The sequence below is a fragment of the Hesperophylax consimilis genome, chromosome 3 (assembly GCF_061612785.1).
Source record: "Hesperophylax consimilis isolate HC1 chromosome 3, BYU_Hcon_1.0, whole genome shotgun sequence".
Classification (NCBI taxonomy): domain Eukaryota; kingdom Metazoa; phylum Arthropoda; class Insecta; order Trichoptera; family Limnephilidae; genus Hesperophylax; species Hesperophylax consimilis.
Window position 1 is genome coordinate 38,588,778 of NC_142838.1, and position 19,347 is coordinate 38,608,124.

Here is a 19,347-nt window from a genome sequence, read left to right on the forward strand (position 1 = left end):
AAATACCAAATATTCGTAAATAGTTTTATTTTTCTGTCCTGGCGACCTTTAGGCAATGCCTTTACTTTTTAGTCTCCTGCTGTGTATATTTTTCTGGTTTATGGACTTTACTGGAAACACTTGTAGCGTATTTTAACTTTTTTATTCTGAATCACAAAACATGCTTTTATAATATCAACGTTGACAATAACAATTTATTGATAACGGGCCCGACCCTTGTACAGATAAACACTGTTTACTGTAATAAATTTCTGAAGGAAAGAACACTTTTTTACTGGGAACAAGCCCTTTATAGATTAAAAATACTAATCCATCGACACTATATTGACAGATTCGGACATACACAATGAAAAAGAAACAACTGCTTATCTACATTTTAGAGCTCTAGAATGTTAGTGCAGATTCACACCATTTCTAATAATCAACTATTCAAACAATCCATAGATGGCGACTGTATCCAGAATTATTAAAAACTTATCAATTACAAAATTAAACATGCTGTCTCACTCCAGTCCCTTATGCCCGAAGGTGGGGTGTTCATCTCAACACTGTTATACAGTCAATATCAGATCAGTAGCATGATCCAAGTGAAATCAGCATCACCATTTAGAATTTAAATGTCTGCTAGAAGGGCTCGTAGAACACTCATTTACCAGGTGGAGTAAGCTTATACGAGAAAGGGACAGGTCTCCAGAAAAGAATTCCGGTTTCTTAAGCCTCCCGTCATGAATTTTATGTTAAACATATTCAACATGTAGCATCACCATTTAGAAATTAAATGTCTGCTAGGAGGGTTCGTAGAACAATCACTTACCAGGTGGTATAAACTTGTAAGAGAAAGGGTGTCCTATTTAATATTACATTTCAACTAAAATTATTAGGAAAGGTATAAAATAACCTGTTAAGGAAATAAAAACAACTAAATAAATTCATGTTAAGTTTAATTTATTTTTGGTTTCCTCGGAGAGCAAGCATATTCTAATGAATAAACCAGTAAGTACACTATAATTTTTATCATTATCTCTTTTCATATATTTGGTATGTATATCTTTTAATAAATATTTATATGTTTCATTTTCAAATGTCATTAATTATAAAGGCATATTATAATTATTAAAATATACTGACAGCCCTTCAAAAATGCAATTGACAACTATTACTCTGATAAATCTATTTCTGGATGTGCAAATTAGTATTTCATTTATCTTTCTTTGAATCACAAAAAATGCTTTTATAATATCAACGTTGACAATAACAATTTATTGATAACGGGCCCGACCCTTGTACAGATAAACACTGTTTACTGTTATAAATTTCTGAAGGAAAGAACACTTTTTTACTGGGAACAGGCCCTCTATAGATTAAAAATACTAATCCATCGACACTATATTGACAGATTCGGACATACACAATGAAAAAGAAACAACTGCTTATCTACATTTTAGAGCTCTAGAATGTTAGTGCAGATTCACACCATTTCTAATAATCAACTATTCAAACAATCCATAGATGGCGACTGTATCCAGAATTATTAAAAACTTATCAATTACAAAATTAAACATGCTGTCTCATTCCAGTCCCTTATGCCCGAAGGTGGGGTGTTCATCTCAACACTGTTATACAGTCAATATCAGATCAGTAGCATGATCCAAGTGAAATCAGCATCACCATCTAGAATTTAAATGTCTGCTAGAAGGGCTCGTAGAACACTCATTTACCAGGTGGAGTAAGCTTATACGAGAAAGGGACAGGTCTCCAGAAAAGAATTCCGGTTTCTTAAGCCTCCCGTCATGAATTTTATGTTAAACATATTCAACATGTAGCATCACCATTTAGAAATTAAATGTCTGCTAGGAGGGTTCGTAGAACAATCACTTACCAGGTGGTATAAACTTGTAAGAGAAAGGGTGTCCTATTTAATATTACATTTCAACTAAAATTATTAGGAAAGGTATAAAATAACCTGTTAAGGAAATAAAAACAACTAAATAAATTCATGTTAAGTTTAATTTATTTTTGGTTTCCTCGGAGAGCAAGCATATTCTAATGAATAAACCAGTAAGTACATTATAATATTTATCATTATCTCTTTTCATATATTTGGTATGTATATCTTTTAATAAATATTTATATGTTTCATTTTCAATGTCATTAATTATAAAGGCATATTATAATTATTAAAATATACTGACAGCCCTTCAAAACTGCAATTGACAACTATTACTCTGATAAATCTATTTCTGGATGTGCAAATTAGTATTTCATTTATCTTTCCTTATGTAAAAATTAAACCTTGGAAATTAATCTCATTGAGGGTGTGATAATATAATGTAATGTAGATGAAGGTTGGTTCTGCAGAAACTATGTTACCAGAAACGCAATTCTTTACAAAACATATTAACTAAATAGGGATACGTATACGACAAGAAACACATTTTAAGTATTTGATTATATCCTCTAATTATTATAAATGCCCATACTTAAAATAAATCATAAAATGACTAGACACCGATTTAATGATACATCTAAAACTAGTGACAAAACAGACTGAAAACTGTATATTCCTTCGCAAGGAGCTGGGACCCAATTTTCATTTCAGTAGACAACTGCTCGCATGTGATAATTATCTATGTTGTCTATGGTTTTTCTATCATCGAGTAATTATCTACTAATTTTCGATAGAAAGCGTATTTTGGAATTTCTAATAGATAATTATCTATTACAAAGCAGTAGATAATTGGACTATTGGTTTTAGTAGTAGTTCAACTGTCAAAAAGTGTTACTTGTACGGTATGCGTGTGTCGTATTTTTGTTAATTATTATAAAAATGGTGAGTTTTGAAGATTTGACGCACATACAAGCGATCGAAGACATGGAACAGGCCGAATATTTAACTGAAAGGCCACCAAGAATTTTTTTTTCAAGAAATGATGCATTTAGTCTGAGTAATGAACTGTTCATAAAAAATTTTCGACTATCTAAACAATTGGTGGTCAAATTAATTGATCTATTGTCGCCTTTGATGAAAGAACCGTATAAAATCAAGCCTGTAGATGTTAAAACGAAGGTAAGAAGGATTAATGATCCCCGTTATATGCAAACAAATCATTTTTTATACTCAATCAGTGATATGATAATAAAACATTGTTTTTTTTTCAGATTTCAAGAGTAAAGCAAAAGTCGGTAATATTTTGAAAAACACGCAAGAGGAAACTACTACTTCTTCAACGAACAACAAAGTGAATTGAAAATTGACAGTCGTAAACAGATGTATATAGAAAAAATGTATCAAATCTATGGAGTTAAATACACGGGTTACCATATAAAAAAATAAAATTGGTACATTTTTATGTTGGTATTAATATCAGTTGTTTTACATTATCTACGACGGTCGAAAATACGCATTTATCGAAACAGTAGATAATTTATCGTGCGCGATCCTCGCATGCGAGCAATTGTCTACTGAAATGAAAATTGGGTCCCTGTTATTGTAATATATTATACTAATGTACAGAAATTGTTAAGCAATAACCTCTAACCAAAACACAGTACATACTTACCTACTACGTCGAATCATAAGTTGAAATATGTATTCGTACTTGACTTACAAGGTTTAGGATTTACAGGGACCTGGCACGTAGTTGTCTTTAGCACTGACCCCCGGGATTGATAAGTAAATTGTAATTATTCAACAAATCGAAAACCATTTTATTTGAGATTACAGGAAATGGATAGAGCTAGTCCCGGATTGTACTTAAAATTAAACACTTGGACTGAGTGAAAAAAAACATTTCTTTTTATTCAAATCAATTTGGTGAAGAAAACATTAATAAATTAATTGCCAGTAGGATGAAAAAGAGACCTCAAGAAGAAGAATGGGGTACATAACCTTTTGTAGTGCGCTTACACTAAACTTTTTTTAAAACCCAAAAAATCTCAATGAGTTTCTTGGGAACCAAATTTGTAGGTAATAGTGACTCATTTTTGACAAAAATGTCTCTTACTTTAATTATTTTTAGCTACCTAGAGGTTAATTATACATAATTTGTGTTTTAAACACAAGGGGAGGGGGGAGACACATTTTACTTAATAAATATTATTTAATGTCTGGAGCTTACATAATAAAATACAATAATATAAACTACATAGACACGATGAAAACAATTTTCAAGTGAATTATTTGTAAATAAATTCCTCTGGTAAAAATAATGCTGTAAATATTAAGTACTTTTTAAAAGTACCATGCCATAAAATATTTTTATACATCAGTAAATAAACATTTTTTTTATGCACAATACAATATTCTCAAAAATACAATTCATGGAGGTTACTAACCAAGTAATAAAATATTGGATCATTTATTCGAAACATTTAAGAGCAGATAAAATCAATTAACATTGTTTATCTGCATATTTTATATGTAGGTATCTACATAATTAATTTACTAACATAATATTTTTTATATAATGTAACTGAAAACTGTTATAAATTATTCTAGCCGGTTTTCTGGTCATGAAACATTGTAGGGTGTTTCTCTGAAGAGGTGACCAAAATAAAGGAATAATCTTATTACTATGGGACAGTAATCACTAGGGAATGGATATTGCAGAAATGCATATTTCATGTGTTTCCAAAATTAAGCGAAAATAAAACCAAATACTGAACTAGATGCGGACGATTACCAAAGAATCTAATACTTTCTAGAAACCGGTTAGAGGCCCAGTGGACAAATTTATCAGGTTCCCTACCAGGCGTTGTGGGTTCAATTATCAGCAACATTACATCACCAGATCTGAATAGCCAGGTAGTTCATCACCACGTTCCCTTCCCCACTACCTCGCAACATACCTATCCCAATTGGGGCGCAATAATTATTGAGACTTGTGCGAGATTCACATGAAAATAAATTTCACCAGGTTATTTGTAACTGGGGAATGTACCTATTATCTTTCCTTTAAAATAATGTAGTCTACTTAAATGGTTTAACCGGTAATTTAGCAAAGTACAGCTTGCTAAAACATGTATCCATGTTACTAACTGTGCTTCATTTAAAAAAAAGTAAAATAACTACATAAAACTATAAAAGATCATTGTGCAGTTTACCAATTTTTTTTAGAATACATTTCCAGGTTTTGAGTGCATACGGGTCCCTCTATTGTGTACAGTTTATTGATCAAATTATTTAGATGGTAGATCAGGGCTCTGCTCTTGAAAACTGTTTTTCTTTATGATCTTCTAAATTATATCTGCAATTGCTGTTTTTAAGATAATTCACAGATCCAAAAGGTCAATCTTAAAAGAATATATTACGTAGACTGTGTAAAGGCAATAGGGGCTAATTCACAATTATAAAGCTTTGCAGAAGAAGTAAAAACTGGTCAAGTTTTTAAATATGTTGCATTTTTTTAAAGATTTAATCTGACTAATCTGCCACTCCAAAAACGAGGAAGTGTCGAATTAGTGAATTTTACATATGAATACCAGCGAATTATAGAGCTTGATTTTGTGCTTTCAACTAGTAAAAATAACGGCAGATTATAGTAGTTGTCGGATAATTGAGCAGTGGATTACTGAGAGAGTACAGTTTATGTTTTTTATTGGATATATATATCATATTAATCTGAGGAAAATCAAAGGAAATCCCCCCTTTTGCTGCATCTGAAAAAATGACAGCTAAAAGTTGCTTGTTTCTTTTTGCCTTGTGATATCATATCATTTAAAAAACAATGAATTTTTCTTAATCAGACCTTATTTTGCCTCAAATGATTGTGGATTAAATAGACCTGTTGATATTGGAGACTTTTTAGTGAAAATAATATTATTTTAGGACAGGGGATAGCAAAGTAAATGGGTTATTCCCTTCCGCCTTTTCAATGCTGAATGATTTAATTTTTGTTTCTAAGAACTGTTGTAACTAAAGCAAAAACTGCCACGAGATGTTCAACCTCCGCTAGGAGAACAAGATACAAGAATAAGATACCTACGAATATTAATACGATTGGTCAATACGATGAAATGAATTACTTCATGGATAGGAGGACATTAGAATTTAGTGTATTGAGGGTGGACCTGCGTTACTGTTTAATACATGTGACCGTAGAGAGAGAAGAAGTGGCGAGGCAGGTTCCTCAGAGGTGGCTGGCCTCGAAGTCGGGGATGTGCTGCAGGTTGGGCTCGTCCGACTTCCAGTAGTAGGTGGGTGGACCCGCGCTGAAGCAGTACTTGGTCTTCAGGGGCTGGTCATTCTCCACCCAGTACATCAGGTAAAAGTTGCACATCTCATCCTTGTTGGTGGGGCTGGAATTAAATGTGTTATATTATGCACAGAGCAGACTGCCAGTATCATCTTTCATAGTGAAAGACTGGGAACACTCGAATTCCTAGGAGCAGTTAATATCTAGAGAGATATTCAAGCAGTGAAATATGTTTATCATAAAAAATAACAATACAAAACAATACGTCAGTCAACGGATAGTCTTCGGATCTGCCCTGATGATGGACACTGCAACGCTGTCCGAAACGTCGGCTAAAGAAGGAGTTAGCGCAACACGGCATAACACCCCAAAAACAAACAACAAAAATACGTCAGTCAGTGTATTTTGAACATTGAATGCTTAAAAGCAATCCGTGCATTTCCAGTCAAAGATACTCTCAGAGTCCAACATTCTGAAGTTAAGGTGATGTAATCCAAAATCATGTTATTTTGGTTTTAAAATTTGATCACCTATTTGATCTATAGCCTGGGATGGTTATATATTATCCAGAAAACACATGGGGAATGTAAATGAGATTGAAAATGAGTATTACAGAGAATATAAACTGAAAAATAACTACCTTTTGTCGCAACTAAGAAATACCAGAAAAAACTTTGAGCAAAAATTGATTGACAGCGGACAGAAACCATTTTACAGTTATATAAGGAAACAGATTGCCTCGAAAGTGTCTACTCCAACCATACTATATAACTTCTCTAACGAAACAGTTACCAGCGAGATAGACATAGCGAACATCCTTGCAACACAATTTGAAAAAACCTATGTAAATGAACCAGACACCAGTATACCAACTATTAGTCAAGATTTGTATGTAGATAGTTCACTATGCGAAATAGAATTCACTCCATCAGCAGTTGAGAATATTTTGAAGGGGTTGCGCTACTGGCCCTGATAATATTCCTGGGGAATGGGACGTTTCTACGCCGCCAGTTCATCGCCGCCGTTTCTACGCCGGGACGGTTTAGTTCTGGCCGTTTCGACGCCAGCCAATTCTACGCCGCATTCAAATTAAATTAACAATTACAATTAAACTTTATTGTTTAAACACATACCTACATACAGTCATAGAAAATAAAGTAGACAATACAAAAATTATCGAATAATTTAAAAAGTAGCATTAACATTTATTTTAATTTAAAAGATAAAAGAATTTCCGAATGGAAATTTTGTACATGCAAGTTACAATCGCCGGGATTATCTTAATGACCCATTGACAAAGCAGGTAATCAGAAGTTTTAATCCGGGTTATCTCAATGATGTTATGGTTAGGTTAGGTTAGGTGATTTAAATGCGGCGTAGAATCGGCTGGCGTAGAAACGGCCTGTGCAGAACCGTCCCGGCGTAGAAACGGCGGCGATGAACTGGCGGCGAAGAACCGGCGGCGTAGAAACGTCCTAGACCCTATTCCTGCTATTGTTCTCAAAAAGTGTGCAGCAACTCTCAGTCATCCCATAGCTCTGGTTATGCAACAATCCTTTTTAGATGGGAAACTCCGTAAAGATTGGAAGAGAGCTATAATTACATCCATCTACAAAAAAGGTGATAAACTCAAACCAGCAAATTACAGACCTATAAGCTTGACTAGTATTATCTGCAAAACCATGGAAAGAATAATAGTGGACGAGATACGCTCATTCAAGATCAAACTTGACATAATCTCAAACAAACAACATGGATTTGTGCCAAAAAGATCCACGATTACCAATCTCATTCTTAACATAGATTACTGGACAAACGAGTGGGACAAACGGATTCCCACTGACGTAATTTATCTCGACTTCGAGAAAGCCTTCGATACTGTTCCAACCAATATACTGTGGTTAATCTTAAATTCCTAGGCATAAGAGGACGACTTCTCGAATGGATCAAATCCTTCCTCACTGAGAGAAAATTACAAGTTCGAATTGGCAACCAACTGTCATCTGAGCGAAATGTGACCAGTGGTGTCCTACATGTTGGAAAAACTAACCCTACACTTTTTTTTTTTTTTTTTTTTTATTAACAAAATTTTTGATACATATACAATTCAGGTACATACATAGTAATATAGAATGAAAGAGTAACAAAAAAATCCCACAAAGGCGAAGCCTGAGCGTGGGTATTATAGTGTAAGGATAAAACAGTGGTGTTTAAAATATAGTTTTTTTTTAAACTTGTTAAATGTATCTATAGAGATCAATGTGATTGGTTTTTTTTTTTAGAGAAGTTTCTATTTTTTCTTTTTTTTTTTTTAAATTTACAAACATATACACACACACACACACACACACACACACACACACACACACATACACACACAGATACACGCACACACAGACACACGCACACACAGACACACGCACACACAGACACACGCACACACACTCACGCACACACCCTCACACCCACACACACACATAAAACATAGATGCATGTATATATTTCTTTGATTTAAAGAAATTAATCTTTAATTTACAGAGAGACATGTGGTAGTTTAGTTATTTAGAAACAGATGGCTTAAATTATAGAAAAAAGTTACTCGCTTCGAAATTATTTCTTATCCAACTTTTAACATTTTTCTTATATAAGTTCAGGTTTTGAGACATGTTGATGGAATTGGGTAAAGAATTGAACAATTTTGGGGCAATATAGTTGATGTGCCTTTGGCCCAGCCTAGTTTTGCAGTGAGGGACTGTGAACACGCATGTGGTATGTCTCTGGCTCGAGCGATTTGTGTTTTTGGTGAAATTGATAGGACGCGTAAATTTAAACTTGCCTACAAACTTAATGGAACACCTCTAAAAGCAGTGACATTACAACAAGACTTAGTTACCATATCACAGGACTTGAAATGGGAACCACACATCGCTGGAATTGTGAAAAGAGCAAATTCACTAACATATCTAATCAGGAAAACCTTCCTTGACCTAACACCGGACATGATGTTAAAAATATATAAAACATATGTGCGACCTCTTCTGGAATATGCTTTCCAAATATGGAGTCCTTACTTCGCAAAGGATATAAATCTGCTAGAGAGAGTACAGAGACGTTTCACTAAAATACCAAGAGCTCTGAAAGATCTACGATACGAAGATAGACTCAAGGAACTAAAATTACCAACCTTACAAGAAAGAAGAGAAAGGGGTAACTTCATCGAGACTTTCAAAATTTTATCTGGACATTACAGTTGCCCTAGCATCCAAGAAATTTTCACTACTAATAAAAATATAAATCTGCGTGAACACTCAAAAAAAATTACCAAAACGCCTTTTGCATCTAATCCTAGAAAACACTTCCTTGCAAATAGAGTAGTGGATGCTTGGAACAAACTCCCACAACAGATGCAACAAATTTAAATCAATTCAAAGCTCTATTGGATTCACATTTGGAGAGAAGAAAGGACTTAGTTCAAACATAAAACAACTCAATTACTGTCAAACATTGTTGTGAAATCAGATATGAGCGCATCAGCAGAATGCCGCCTGCTCATTACATAATAATAATAATAATAAATTTATATATTTTTTTAATTTAATGTAAATCCAATTTAATAATTTTATGGTCCCTGTACGCGTTCGCTCAATACATTGGGCCAACGCGCTGGCCCAACGTGTACAGGACGACTTGGCGGTTGCATGTGTTGGCCACCAACGCTGGCCTGTCAACCCGATTATTGTGGGTTTTCGTGCACATATCAAAGGATCTTGGGGCCAACCCGCAAAGAGCATTGACACGTTGGTATTATGTGTTCAGCGGAGACGGTCGTGTTGATTATTGGGTGAATGATTATTTACGTTTACGAATTACGATGTTTAATAATTTAACGTGCTGTACAAATAAATTGCTACGGCTGCAATAATTTCCACATCCATCTAGATTTGACAACCCCCTTGGTCGAGGGATAAGGCTCTCGACTAGCAATCCGAAGGTTGCGGGTTCAAATCCCGGCGTGCAGAAGTAAATTTTTTTGATGGATTTCACAATTCAATAATTTAAAAATAATATATAGTATAGGAACTTGCGGCACATTACAGAGTGGAAGATACTCTCAGTATTGCCCTGGTGTATGACCACAATTTAGGATTGAAACGTTGCTTGAAATGGCTTTAGCTGTGTTTATTGACTAGATCTAGCCAGGTACTCCCCCACCTTCCTCTTTTCCATCTCTGAATAAATCGGTTTAACCGGTAATAAATCGTTCTAAACATCATAAAAATTTAAATAGAATCATATAAATAAGTCATCGCAACATGACCTAACAGTTTGAAAATGGCCTTGAACACCGAAGCAGCTGTTACAATAAAAACTAAAATACTCGCAGAACTTAATAATAACTTAACAAAAACAATTAATAACCTATAAATATTATAGATGCTTTCATCAATTACTGTGAGTAGAGCGCATCTTGGACCTCGCTATAATTGTGGTATTTCTTTTTATGAGCCAAGAAAAAAATATCAGACCAAAAAAAGGGCTTCGAAATGCAAAATTTCCTACTGGCGCACCCTTATAGGATTTGATTTGTTTTTATAACGTGACAAATTAAGTTCTTTAGATTATGATCAGAAAATATTTTAAGTCTAATTATAAATAAATCGATATATTGAAAGAAGGTTAAATGCAGGTAACTCCATTAATGGAAGAGTGAATGCAGTTGGCGCTAACAAAGAATTGTCCAAATAAGCGAAGCAGCCCACAATGGAGTGCTGGTACCTACCCTCATGTATGGCATTGAGGCACGGAACTTTCAGAGGAAGGATGAAAGTAGACTGAATGCTATAGAAATGAGATCCCTAAGGCGTATCTGTAACCCTGTATCCCTAAGGCGTAACCATGCATGATCGTGTGAGAGATGTGGAGAACCGCAAAGAATGCAAGGCTGATGTAAGCGTAATGAGTAAAACTAAGAAAGGGACTCTTAGATGGTTTGGGCATATAGAGTGAATGAATGACGAAAGGAGAATATATGACGAAAATGCGAATGGTAGCAGAAGTAGGGGACGCCAGCATGAGATATGGCACAATTAAGTGAATCAGATACTTGAGTCGGGCCATGTCAAGAGTCAGAATAATATAAGAGTATGTATGAATATGAATGAGGCAAGGAGTGTGTGCCAAGACCGAGTTGATTGGTGATCCATCCTCTCTGCCTACCCCTGCGGTAAACGGCGCGATGGTTAGTTAGTTAAATATTTTAATATTTGTGCCTGAACTACTCAAAATAAAATATGTAAAACATGGATTTTGGCGATGTTTTTTTTTTCCATAAAAATCGAAACAGGCGGTCGGTGATAGTGGGAATTTCAACCTTATCGCCATCTGCATAAGGCGTGCGTGATTTCGCCCGATTCCGAAAGTTACACGCCATTTGCATCCTCAACTCACTCATGGCTCAACGGCATTGCATACTCACGCTATCCCACTCCTGAATACTGTAGAACTGTTCGGGGTTGAGTCTATCCATTGTGGAAAGATATGTTGTCCGCACACCACAGAGAAGAAAGAAGAGGTTTACCCAATGAGCGTCCAGGTGTTCTGGTTGCTCTGCATGGTGCAGCGAGCAGCCAGGATGTCTCCCTGCAAGATGGGGCTGGTGTCGGCTACGGGGTAGAACATCTGCGCAGTGAGGGGATCCCTCTTGCCCAACAGAGACCACTGGTCCTCCCCCTTCTCGTTTATGCGCACGCGATAGCCCGACACCACTTTACCTGTAAACATAAATTATACAAACTCACACTATTAAAATCTTAAATTAAACAGTTAATGTGGATTAGTTACTAATCTAAGCGTAGACTGATTTTATCTCTATCAAGAGGTCTAAAATGCTTTCAAAAGACCAACATTGGCTGGACACATTTTGCATTGACTTCAGATGGGAAATTGTTCCAATTAAACGTAATAGTTTTAAAAGATAACTGAATTAATTAATTAGTATAATTATTTTTATTTGGTTTCTGTTGCTTGAGTTTTAGCCCACATAAGACATCGGCTGTCCTGATAAACCGGTGTACAAATCAAGCAGAATCTACTGTATTATTGATTGTTGGCAGGTTGACTCACCCAGGTTGTGGGTGTGTGTCCTGTAAGCGAAAGGATGAATCTCCTTGTTCTCGTTGATCTTGCAGGAAGTCTCCATGTGCTCCAGCTTCATGGGGGCGATGGCTCCGCTGCTCCCCAGCAACAGAACCCCGGCCAACTTGCTCAGCCTGGAATCAATTATACATACCATCAGTAATCTTCCGACCATCCAATAACTTATTTATATTAGTCCAGTCAACTTAGCACTTTTTTTTCCAGTTAAACTGATATTTTAAATTATTGAAGAGAATATTAGCGATTCTTAAACGAAAATTCGAAATAGAAAACCGGCAAGGCAAGGGTCCTGGGTACGAGTTCTAGAAGTGACCGTATCTTTTTCTCATTTTTCTGTTACAAATATTCGTTTAGAAATCGCTAATATTGTCTTCAATAATTAAATATTACAATTTGAGGTTTTACTCAAGTTAAAAAAAAAAATAAAAAAAAATACAATTAAATTTTTTTTTAAAGTGAATATAAATTCCTGCGTGCGCAAGTAAATTTAATTTGTTTTATTTCACAAATTATTCATATAAAATAATACATTTATATTTGCGGCACTTTCCAGAGTGGAAAATATTCTCAGTATATATTCCCACGATGCAGAATTGAAACGTTGCTTGAAATGGCTTTGGCCTTGTTGGTGACTAGATCTAAATAGCTAGATACTTCCCCAATTGGGGATGCCATAGTCTCACTGGCTCCAGACAGCTGGGACTTATGGACTGCGGTTTCACATTTTAAAATAAAAAATTTCAAAAATCACTCTAAAGTATGATCTTTCACAGGGAAAATACTGGAAAAATAAATCATCCTCACTGGAATATGGGTAACGATAATCATTAAAGACATATATATTCACTAAAAAGATTGATGTGACATTCGGTTGTTGAAGTGCAAATAATGAAGAATAAATGTACTAACGGAGTGTCCGTGTAGTGAAGGAATACACCGGAGTTGTCAGTCAGGCCAGCTGAAACAATAACGCTTGGATTTTAAACAAACATTGAAATAAAGCTGTAGCCAGCTCAACAAATCATCATAACCTGTCTACCGGGTCGAACCATTCAAATATCTTACGATAATTTTCATTACTTTACATTATTTAATTCATATTATTGTCAGCGCACCTATAGAATCCATTGTCAAGTTTTTTTTCATAAAATGACTTAAATATTATGTAAAAAGCCACTATCTTACTACTAGTCGGTGTAGGGTATATAATTTACTATTATTATTATCACATTCGGCAATATTTTAGTTTTATTATTAAATTATGACAGCTGTTTCGGCATTCAAGGCCAATATCAAACTGTGGTTATGCCACAATGGGACTACTTATTTATGTGATTTACTAAAAAATAATACTATGAATTTTAAACAAAAAATTTCAATTGCAGTTCTACGAAATAAATATGTAATATTTATTACACATTATTAGATATGTAATATTTCTAGAGCATTTCTCCTTCCTCCTGTGTCAACTGTTCACTTCAACTCAGTAAGCGGTTTGCCTATTGCTAGTATATCCTTGACTCTGTGCAGAAACGGGCGGTCCGTTTGATAGATTCCCCAATCTTAACAAACGGACTGCAATCTTTAGAGCACAGGCGTCAGGTAGGTATGCTGTCCTTGTTCTATCTGTATTACAATGGAAGATGCTCTGAGGAACTAGCGTCATTGATCCCTTCGGCACCGGTGCGTAGTCGGGATACACGCCAAACGCGCGCCCAACATTTGTACACAGTTGACACTTGTCACATGAGAACGGGTCGCTTCTACGATTCGTTCTTAAGTTCAACAGCTCGGCTGTGGAACGAACTGCCGGCCTCTGTGTTTCCTCCCTCCTACAACATGGGACTCTTCAAGACCCATGTTCACTCCTTCCTCTCCAAAAAAAGACCCTCCACACAGCATCCCCAAAGATGACATAGGCCCCGAGGGAAATTATTTTCTTCAGGGCCTCCTGTGTGGAGTAAATATAAAAAAAAAAAAATAAAAAAAAAGTACAAGGTTTTTTTTTGTACCTATAGGTACAACATATTTACAATCAAAATGCTTAAATAGCTAAATATTGTAGTCAGTGTTTTTTGTGCTTATAGCAATCTTTTCAAAATAAAGTTTCTTCATAAAATGACCGTCTTACCAGACAATGGCGTTTTCTATGTCATAAGGACATTGTAGCCGGTTGGAAATTTATCAAAATATTTTTTGAACATCTATCGAAATCAATAATTATGAATAAAAATATTAAAATTACATATTTTTGGTACGATAATCAAAATCAGAAAAATAAACTCTAAGGACGGGTTGTTTCGGAGAATTTGAACAATTCATCAAATTTCAACGTTCATTTTCCAGTTCTGTGAAAGATTTTTTCAAGTTCTGTTTTAATTTCAGTTTTGTCAAGCAACTAGCCTATAATGATATAATAACAGAACTTGAACAGGACTTTCACAGAACCCGGAAATGAACGTTGAAATTTGATGAATTGTTCAAATTCTCCGAAACAACCCGTCCTAAATCTTCCACACATTTTTAACGATATTCATGGTTAGTGAAAATACTCCATTACTGGTATGTATATATTTTATTACATTTGTAAAAATAATATTATTGACAAGAGAAACACAACAAGTCAAATATTTGCTGTATACATTGACTTGGATTATCAATTTGCAAGAAATATCACAATATATAATTTTTTTAGGCGAATTCATAACGAAGTTGACTGACTCAATGGATTTTAGTACCACACTGATGATATTGTCTATTACGACTTATACACAGTAGACAATAAATCATCTAAAAAATAAATAAAAAATGTATAACTTATCTGTTGGCAAGACAAACAAGAACTAGATATTTGTTTTGATCTTATAGCAACTGGCATAATATGTAGAAAACAAGCATTAAAACAGATATTTCACCCGTATATCTGCTGCAATTTGGATAACACGTTTCATTACATTTAAAGGGAAGGGGGCTTACAAGAAAGTGTAACATAGCCAGGAAAAACTAAAAGGTATTAAGGTCAGTGCGAACATTGGTTTCCATACAAATCTATATGGAAGGCAATTTTAATGTACTCTTTTATTCTATGCTATCATAGTACTTTACGTGTTTATTTCAGCTCTATCGACCACCTTACTAGACTCATGACGGTATCATGGTAGTCGCTTCTGCGTTTCCTACACGGTATCTTCAAGACCCATGTTCACTCTATCGTCTTCTCAAAAAGACCCTCCACACAGAATAAAGCTTTTTTTTTTTTTTTAAAGAGACAAAAATTAGTGTTTTCAAATTACGCAATCCAGGAAAATAATCACATACTAGGCTATAGCCATGTGAATTATACATTTTCATACTGATTACATTTACTTTAGGAAATAGGCTATTATTACAAGGGACTGCAGTTGCTGGGAAAGATACAAGGTAGAGCAGAGTCCTTTATAAGAGAATAATGTCTCACCTGGAAATCTGTGCATGTAGTGAACCTGGAGCACCAGGTACTGAATGGGGGAGTCTCCGCCCACCTGGAAGCCCACCCCCTCGGGCAGGGATAGGGCCGGAGCATCCCGGGCCCATGCATAGATTATCTGAAATTAGATTTTCCGTTAATACGACACTATATCCATAGCATAGTGGTCCAGGCATTTGACTTCGAGGTTTCTTTCCCACACAGTATACAAATATATTAAGAAGGATTTATCTATACATCTATACATGGTGTTCGGAAACTAGTGGTATAAGTGGCAAACTGGTGAATCTACATACGTCACATTTATGGTACCTATAACATTCTTGATTTGAGATTTCATTTTTGAGTAAATCCAGTAATTTTCTTTTTGGTAAAATTTGAAAAAAATCATTTGTGAGGGGGTTAGCTGGGCAGCCCCGGTTACTATCGTCCGTTTATTGTCTTTCAAAATGCGTCGAAGCCGAAATTATTAGTTGCCGAATTAGTTGCCGAAAAAAAGTTTTAAAATTTTTTTTTATTAATATTGTCAAAATTAACAAAAGGAAAGTACCGGTACTGGTACCGGTCCGTGGAGCAAATGGTGCCGGGCCGCGAAAAAAACTTATTCTGTTGAAAACATCTTTACGATATGTAACCGCCGACACAATACCGTTGAAGTAAAAAAACTCCGCACGATCCGTGCTGACACATGAAGATCTAGAATATTAACATTTAATTAACCACCCTCAGCGGGCCGCGGTAACATTTTCAGACGTTGACCGGTCCGCGACGACAAAAAGCTTGGAGACCACAGCTCTAAGCGATGCAGATTCAGTTTACTGAAAATTTCGGCCAATTGGGTGTCCCAGTTGACATGACCCTTAGGCAGACCGAGAAAGTGGTGGACAGACTGTATGGAAGAGGATTGAAGCAGGATGAGTAGACCTGAAAACTGGATGCAAATGGCGGAGCTGGTTGTCCACCAGGGAGAAAATTCATCATTCATGGAGAAAACGAAATTCCACCCTGGGATGTAGCACCGCCATAATGACCGTAAATAATTCACAAAGTATTAATAATATTAAAGATAAAATCACCTGCGATCCCTCCCCGCACGGACTGGCCTGAGTGGAGTACTCGGAAGTGGACTCAGATTTCTGCATTTCCCCGCAATTCCTGGAACATAAATCACAAAACGGGTAAACAATTAATTTTAAGTCTCAGTTGTAAGTCACTAGTTATAAGTTTCGGTAATCAGTTACAGTTGTGGGCGTGTTTAGAGATTCAAAAGTCTGGCCAATTATGACATAAATTTCATATTCAAAATCCACTATCTTGTACAAATTCCAAATCAAATGAAATGGAATATATAATGTCAGGCAGTGTAAAAGAGACAGAATGCTGTATTTTCATTGGGTCTCTCAGGACAAGAACCAAAAGGTCAATGGCTACATCGGTTTCCATTCAAATCTACATGGAATTTACATTTGAAGGTGGGTGTCTATTAGGGCTTTCAATCCCGGGATTTTATTTCAGAACCGGGATTACGGTGCTAACATTTTTCAATCACGGGATTTAAATGTTTTAATTATTACTATTGTGCAATAAACGACATGCTGCCCATTGAAAAAAGATATTTCCACAGTTGAAACAAGGTCGTGAAACCAACAGAAATTCGGTAATCCCGGTATTAAGACAAGCGGAGCACCGGGATTACGGTGCCGATAAAGGTACAGGATTTACGGGATCCCGGTTCTCGAGATCCCTGGATTGAAAGCTCTAGTGCAGAGGTTCCCAAAGTGGTCTATATGGACCCTCAGGGGTCGATATCGGCTTGCTGGGGGTCTATGTCAACGAGAAAAAAATTTGGGGGTCCGCGAGATTCAAATGGGGGTACATACGAGCGGACCCCCGTTTACCTGAACTCAACATTTAGGAGTTCCGTAAATGACACAATAGACCTAACACAAATATAATAGACTGAGAAATTACTTATTTGATATTTGTATTTTTATATTTCGTAAAGTTGTTTATTGAAGTATATAAATAGAGTCTACATTCCTTTTCTCGTCAGAATTAATATATTCAAGCAAAACATTGCACATTGGAAGCCGCGAATTTTTCTAGTTCCCCAACTTGTTTTTGAAAAACGTCCAGGGTAATAATGACGTTCAACATTTAAATGCACTTCACACAGACTTCAAAACTATGTTTGAGGACATTTTGACTATGGAAATGCAAGGTTGAAGAATCGGATTTCATGTGACAAGAAGAACTGACCGGAATAAGCACTGACAAAGAACTTAAGGGGCAGTTCTGTAGAAAGAAATTCCCTTTGCTTATCCTGCTTCATTTTCATTTGGTGTAATACCTCACAAGGGCACTCCTGTCTGCTCAGTGTAAAGACAGAGCAACTATACCGCCCCCGGTTGTTGGGCAGGCAAGGGAAGGGAATATTTTTATTAAAAAAATAAGTGATTATCACATGGGACGTTAATAGTTTTAGGAAAATTCAATATTCGGCAGGCAGGGGTCTACGGAAAAAAAATATTTGGCAAGTGGTCTACGGGGCAAAAAAGTTTGGGAACCTCTGCTCTAGTGTGTATAATCTATTCAGTGGTTGTTAGCTATAAGTCTGAGTTGTAAGTCACTAGTTATAAACCTATGTTGGAAGCCACTACACTATTCAAAATAATTAATTCCATTCCATATTACCTTTGAAAAACAAAACATGTGGCAACTCTGTTCTACTGACAATGTAGTTTTACTTATCCTGTATTTAAGTTTTAGAGATACCACAGAAACTCGCCTACAGGAAAATGCGGTTATTATCTTCATTACAATAAAGTGATTTTTTCCACTGAGAAAAATGTAGTTTAAATAAATGTGTTGTTAATACAATAAGGTAATAACTCACCAAACAGGTTTTTCTGAGCCAGGACTGGTGCACCCGTACAGCAGCATATGATGTGCGGTGTTCATTGTAGCATTGGGCTCGAATCCCACTATCAAACAAGCATTGTTTTCTCTGTTAATTACAACCATCACAATTACCTGCATGTAGTGTAGTAATACGTGGAACCATTATGCAAATTTGTTACTGTTATTATTTTCCTATGACAAATATCTCGTCCTTCTCTATAGCTTGATGGGCTTGTGGTCGAGGGGTAAGGCTCTCGACTAGCAAGCCGGGGGTCACGGTTTCAAATCCCGGCATGCGTAAGTAAGTATTACTTGATTATTTTTTGTTATTTAAAATATTATATAGTATACTTGTGGCATGTTCCAGAGTGGAAGATAATATCAGTATCGCCCTGGTGTAAGACCACCAATCGGAAATCAAACACTGCTTGAAATGGCTTTGGCCATGATTGGTGACCAGATCATAATAGCCAGGTACTTCCCCACGTTCCTCTTACCCATCTCCTTCCCCTCCCCACTACCTTCAGCCTCACAACATACCCCAATTGGGGATGCCATAGTCTCACTGGCCCCAGACGGTTGAAGCAGTTGGACTCTTGTGAGGTTTCACATAAAAAAAATGACTCCCGA

The 19,347-nt window shown here is 35.9% G+C and overlaps 1 protein-coding gene across 1 annotated transcript in view; it reads right to left on the reverse strand.

Annotated features, from left to right (window-relative positions):
• Positions 1-4,530: 4,530 nt before the first annotated feature.
• Positions 4,531-19,347, reverse strand: part of Phm (Peptidylglycine-alpha-hydroxylating monooxygenase) — a 48,626-nt gene continuing 33,809 nt past the window's right edge. The window contains exons 3-9 of the mRNA XM_089650660.1: positions 18,713-18,800; positions 16,893-16,971; positions 15,808-15,934; positions 13,260-13,308; positions 12,318-12,463; positions 11,773-11,965; positions 4,531-6,297 (exon numbers count right to left, since the gene is read on the reverse strand). Coding sequence (XP_089506786.1) covers positions 6,129-6,297; positions 11,773-11,965; positions 12,318-12,463; positions 13,260-13,308; positions 15,808-15,934; positions 16,893-16,971; positions 18,713-18,800 — 851 coding nt within the window. The 3' untranslated portion in view covers positions 4,531-6,128. The remainder of the gene's footprint in view (positions 6,298-11,772; positions 11,966-12,317; positions 12,464-13,259; positions 13,309-15,807; positions 15,935-16,892; positions 16,972-18,712; positions 18,801-19,347) is intronic.